Source organism: Thalia democratica, unplaced genomic scaffold (assembly GCF_965202585.1).
Source record: "Thalia democratica unplaced genomic scaffold, ktThaDemo2.hap1.1 HAP1_SCAFFOLD_239, whole genome shotgun sequence".
NCBI classification, from domain to species: domain Eukaryota; kingdom Metazoa; phylum Chordata; class Thaliacea; order Salpida; family Salpidae; genus Thalia; species Thalia democratica.
The window spans coordinates 90,088-96,380 of record NW_028139355.1 but is presented as its reverse complement, the minus strand read 5'-3'; the positions used below and the strand labels follow the sequence as shown (position 1 = coordinate 96,380).

The following is a 6,293-nucleotide window of genomic DNA, read 5'->3' as shown; positions in this document are numbered from 1 at the left end:
ATATCTTTGCCTTCTATAGATTTTTACACGGCTTAGTAAAACACATAGATTTTTATTTTGATACACCTACTTAAAGCTGTTTGTTAGTCGGAAAAGCTAGGTCTAATATTTTAGTTTAGATTAATAGTCTTTCATGATGTAGCTTTAATTAGCTAAAACTTATACAAAGTATTATATACATATAAAATTCACTAACTGTAGATAGTAGCAAAGATGTGTCTGACGTAAGTAATTTTTCTAGAACGAAGTTTGTCGAGTTTTTCATGGTAAACGTGGACGTAATGTTGGGCACGTTCACCCATTTTACCGTGAATGCCACCGATTTGGTGTTGACGCTTTTGGAGACATCCTTTTAACCTAATTTAGTTGATTCGTGTTTGATTTTATGTTTTCTAAAATTGTTCATATTGTTTTTTAAGTTTATTATTTTTTTGTGTTTTTGAATGCCTAGCTTTAAATGCAGTAGTTGGATATTTGTATATCATCTTATGTGATGACTTAAGTTTTTACTTTAAAATTTTTATGAATATTCTGTTTTTGTACCTAAAACTTATCTGCTTCTTTGCAAGCGAATCACATATTATTTTTTTTTGTAAAAAGTTAACATTAATATAATATTACTTACTGATCAACAAGATGACAATGGTATTGCTCAATCTTTTGCATAATTTGTTGAACATTTCCGTTGTAGCGAGCAATACCCTGTTGTTTGTAACCTTCAAGCTCGTCGGAGTATTGTTTCAATCTACCTTCAAGTTCGGTGTATGCGCAGTTGGTAGCATGTTGGTAGTAATCTCTAAAGGTGCACACGTATTGGTGGTTCAAGTCCATGAGCATCTTGATCCATTGTTCTTGTCCTTGCATCAACTCACCGTAGATCTGTTGTCTGACATTGGCGAGCCTCTGTTCGATCTCACTGATTCTTCCGGTGGCATTTTCCTCTGTTATATAAAAAACAGTTTAAGTTATTTATTTGTTAATGATGTCGTTTTGTCATTTAATGCGCTTGAAAAACAAGAATTGAATCAAAATAATGGGCTTTTTTCACTTAAACGTTCAAGATATCCTATTAACTTGAATAAATTTAAAAATATAAGTATATAAAAAAACTATATTACTTTATTAATTAAAAGCTTTCAATGTGGTTTTAAAGACTGAGAAAGTTTTGATGTATTTAATCACGTAAACACTTACCAGCTTCACAGCCTTTTGGTTCGAAACATTTTGGGAATTCGCAAAGGATTCCTCTGTAGAAATGACCCTGACACCAAGCTTGGTTAAAGTTGACTTTGTAGCTGTAGTAGCTTTGATGTGGCACAACACAGAAGTTCTGATTACACCAGTAATCGTAATCTGGGATGTTAAATACTGCACCTTGGGATGCCTGAAAAGTATAAAATTAATTCAAGACTATATTATTTGAGATTATCTTAGTAGCATAAAATTTTTATATTTAAATTTTGTTTTTTTTTGCTAATGAGCCAATCATATAAATCACTAAGTATGAGGTAACAATTTAAATATTTAATAATTAAATAAGTAGAATAAAAATGTAAATAGAATTATCATTCTTAACACTTATTAACAGGCAACATATTAAATGATGTATATAATATTTATTTTTAAGGTCTATAAGTCAATTAAAAAATCACTAGCTATGAAACTCAATTTAAACTGAATACCAAAAATGTTACAACTTTAAATAAGATTAAATTTGTACTAGGATAATAAAATATGATAAACTTTTGAAATAAATTTTGGGCGTTAAGAATCGTATTTGACCATTATAAATAATCATGTTTTGCAAATTAGCAAAACTGTATATGGTAAATTTTAAACTTACAACAATGCATGCTAAGAAGACAGCGACTATCTTCATACTTTTGATTGTCTGTATTATTATAATCAAACAAGCAATAGATGTCAAATGTCAGTTCGTCTGTACTTTTATACTCCATTAAACAAACAATAGTTTCATAAAAATACAAGTTTGTACATGAACACTTTCCATAAAAAAACAACACTTAGTGTCGAGTGTTTGAGTAGTGTTCGAAAATTGTTTCGAAAAATAAATTATTTCATACTTATTGATATTTAGAAATGTTTTTAGACAAACTTTGAAACATTAATTTGAAAAAAACATAATACAGTAACCTCTCACATCTTTACGCATCTAGCATGAATTTATAGATTGAATATTTCTTAGTTTTCTCATTTAAGGATTACTTTTAAAAAAACAGTATTGTCAAAAATGTAGTCTTACGCAATTATGTCTAAATGTAATTTTTTTCGTAATCTTAAATGCTTACATTTAATCTTAAATCGAAAACAAGTACCTTATAGAGTTTCTTAAAAATTGAAACTAGTATTATTGGTTTTATTATTTTTGTTTATATACTTCATAAGTCAATTTTTGATTTGATAATACACAGTAACCTCTCGCGAATCTATGCATATTAAGTCAACAGCAAAAATGCGTGTTTAAACGAGAGAACGTGATTAAACAAGAAGTGGCAAATAAATCTACTATAAATTTACAAAATAAAGACATAGAGAGGTTTTATATACAAGATTTCGGTTGTACGACAATTAAAATTCTTAATAATCTTTTTAAAGGGCCACAACTCAAAAAATTACGTATATTTAAAAAAGTGTTTCAACTTCAGAAAGTTATTCACAATTTTTCCGATTCCTTGAGTTTTTTTTTTAAGAAACAAGATTGTTGTGTCAAACAAACATCCGTTCTTTCTTTCTTCAGAAAAAGTTCCGATATCAGTTTAGCTGTTTACAATGCAATTTGTTTTCGTTAAGTTTATTTAAAAGTTATTTATGCTTATATGTTGTTTGTTTTAGTTCTTTGGTTTGTTGAAGAAAGTGAAAATAAATTCAATAAACAGATACTTTTGTGTACGTTTTATTTTAATGGTTTATCGAACGACAAAAAAAGACGCTCAAAATGTTTGTTCCTAGGACCTGGTGCACAAAAAACCTTTCGGTTATCTAGGCGCCCACCTTTTGGATACTTTTTACTTTTTAAGGTCTTGTCCGGGACAATGGATATATACATTGCATAATATCAACGTCGTAGTTTGATAAAAAATGATATTTTGTTTTTATCCGGCCAAAGGTTAACTCTACCTTATTTACAAAAAAAGTTTGACGAACATAGCCGGATAAGCGAGGAAGTACTGTACTTACTGTGGAAAACATTAATTAGTTTTTAGTACTCGATGTAAGTTGCTCCTATTTACTAAGAAAAGTGCTACAATTATTAAAAAAAAAACCAAACCGCTAAAGTTATCAATATAAAGAATTTGAGAGCCTTTTACTGATAACACAACAACTGTAAGCACTGGTTGCTTGTTTTCGTCAAAGTCTTAAATTTTCAACTTAATAACCTAAGAAACTCATGCAAGTCTTCGTCTCCGCATTTATAGCTATGGTTCTTCAAATTAAGCTCTCCTGATATATAAAAGCTCTCTTTTAAATTAAAAGCTGTGAAAGTGACTTACTTGATGTTATTTAAAAAAATCAAATTCAGTGTGCACGATAATCGTATTGATGAATCATACAAATATAGAAAAAAAAAACGTCTTAAGATAAATAAACTTTTGTAGATTATAAACTGTTGTTACAAAATTTTAATCTTGTATGTAGTTTTCAGAAAAATATATCAAACTCAATTCAAAATTCACTTTATAATCAAGTGATATAGAAAATACTATAACACATAGGTATGTGCTACTAAATAAAACATATCTAACAATTATAAAAATTTCTTTTGCAAAATTATTGTTTATTGTTCTTTTTTTGGTAATAAATATTTTTCAAATTTATTTTATTTAGTAGGGACATTGACCAGGTAACGTACCTTGAACCAAAGCAAAAGTGCGTACCTTATATTTATAAAAACATTCGTGAATTTTTCAAAACAAACGACAAACTTACATTTCGCTAATTCCAACACCTATATTATATAAACTTATGAATAAAAAAATAAAAAAATCTTCAGTTAATAGTTTTATCTACTACAAGCTTATAGTTTAGTAATAGATTCTGTAACGAATCATGAGTAAGTTTTCTCACTCATAATTAAAAAGAGAAACTTAAACAGAACAAAACAAGATTCGTGTGCCTTTAAAACATATAAACTAAAATAACTTACTATTAAGTGTATATGTGTTATGAACTTTGTATTAGTTAAATGAAAAACTTATGTTAGCTGCTTAAATTGAAAAGTCTTTTTAATATAATATTTTTAATCTTTAACCAATCGTTGTTTAATTGTGTTTGTTATTTTCAGTACACTTTTTAATCTAACCCTAAAACTATATAGCTAAAATTTAAGTTACCTTTTTAAGTCCCCAAGATAGTCAAATTACTTCAAAAAGTTCGCTTACTAATCATGTTAGGTTGAAATTTATTGTGTACCAATGTTATTTTAAAGCTTCAAAACTTTTTCTTATATAAAAACTTGACCAAGTTGTCCAAAAAATATCATAAGTTTGAAGCTAAACTTTTTCAAAAATTTAACTAGATTTTTGAACTGTATTATTTAAATATAAGTAAACGTTTAATTTGAAAAACTTATACATATTCACTAAAAGCTACTACCTAAACTTAAATACTCAAAAATTTAAATTTAAAAAATATTGTAATTTTTGTTAATTTTAATTACAAAAACTACTAATAAAACTTATACAGTTGTTAATATACCTTCTAATATAAATCAGAACTTACATTAACCTAGCTTTTTGATGCCTTTGTATTTAATTATAAGTACTTTATCTGCAAAAAGGCAAATGAAGATTTAAGTAGGGACATCGATAAAGTACGCATTTTACAATGGTTGCACTTGCGTAAAATATGTACGCTAAGTCTTGAAAAGAAGTGTTTGTTAACTTTTTTTTCAAAAAATAAAATTTTAAGACATCATATAAAAAGAATAAAGTAAAATTAAAAAAACAACATGATCTTAACTTGACCAACCTAAATAAAGCGCAATTAATTTTTGGTGGAATGTAGTAACTCTAAATCAAACTAGAAAAAAAAACCTTAATTTCATTTGAAAAAAATAAATATTAGCTAATTTTCAATGTGAAAAATTCACGAATGTTTTTATAAATATAAGGTACGCACTTTTGCTTTGGTTCAAGGTACGTTACCTGGTCAATGTCTCTAATAAATAAAATAAATTTAAAAAATATTTATTACCAAAAAAAGAACAATAAACAACAATTTTGCAAAAGAAACTTTTATAATTGTTAGGAATGTTTTATTTAGTAGCACATACCTGTATGTTATAGTATTTTCTATATCACTTGATTATAAAGTGAATTTTGAATTGAGTTTAATAAATTTTCTGAAAACTATATACAAGATTAAATTTTTGTTACAACAGTTTATAATCTACAAAAGTTCAATTAAGTGTCATTAATTTATTTTTTTTTAGTAAGAAAATATCTAATCAACTCGTAGAAAGTTTATTGCACAATCATTTCCGTTTAGCTTTGACAACAAACCACGGAACCGGAAACACATCCGAATCGTTTTTACTGACAATAAAAACTTTTGACCAAATATTATAGTTTGTGCATTTCAACCTAAGTTTTGAGTATAGTAAATGGTTTTTAGTAAACCACTAAAACGGAAACGTGTGCTGGTTGCAGTATTTACTTATTACTTAAATTGTTTAACAATGGAAGCAAAAATTTATTTGAAAAGCGATAAAAAATTATATATTCAAAACAAAATTAAATAATTTAACTATAAATTAAATTTTTTATCATGTAGTTTATACTTAAAGTATTTTAAGTGTAATTGTATTTATAAATACTTAATATTTGATATTACATTTTCATTTTGATACTAAATTATTTTATTACGCTGTGATTACATTGAAGTTAAAAGCATTTTTGAATAATTTGTGTATAATCTAATTAAATTAAAAAAAAATATATTTTAAGTAGATGTTTCAGAAAATATATTATAAATGTTCTTAAATATAAAATATAACACTAAATATTGATCACTGAAGCAACTGAAACAGGTCAAAAATTTCAACTTTTAAATTTTATTCTTTTTGATATATATCTAAAAACCAATCGGGCATATATTTATGCTATGGAAAGCTTAATTTTTTGATATATTTTGAGTTTTAAAATTCATGATATTTTAAAGGATCGAAAGTTTTGATAAAAGTAATCAAAATTGTGCTTTTATATTTCAGTTTACATGTCCACCTTAAGCTAACAGTCTATTATTAATAATATTATTAGTTTTAAAATTAAAAA

At 26.2% G+C, this 6,293-nt stretch overlaps 1 protein-coding gene across 1 annotated transcript; it reads right to left on the bottom strand.

Moving 5' to 3' along the window:
- Window positions 1-196: 196 nt before the first annotated feature.
- Window positions 197-1,954, bottom strand: LOC145845996 (uncharacterized; the record flags this gene model as incomplete). The annotated part of the gene is made up of 4 exons (XM_082952962.1): window positions 1,844-1,954; window positions 1,195-1,384; window positions 626-941; window positions 197-357 (listed from the first exon to the last, which is right to left on the bottom strand). Coding segments are annotated over exons 1-4 (703 nt in total), but the record flags the coding sequence as incomplete, so codon positions are not given.
- Window positions 1,955-6,293: the final 4,339 nt, after the last annotated feature.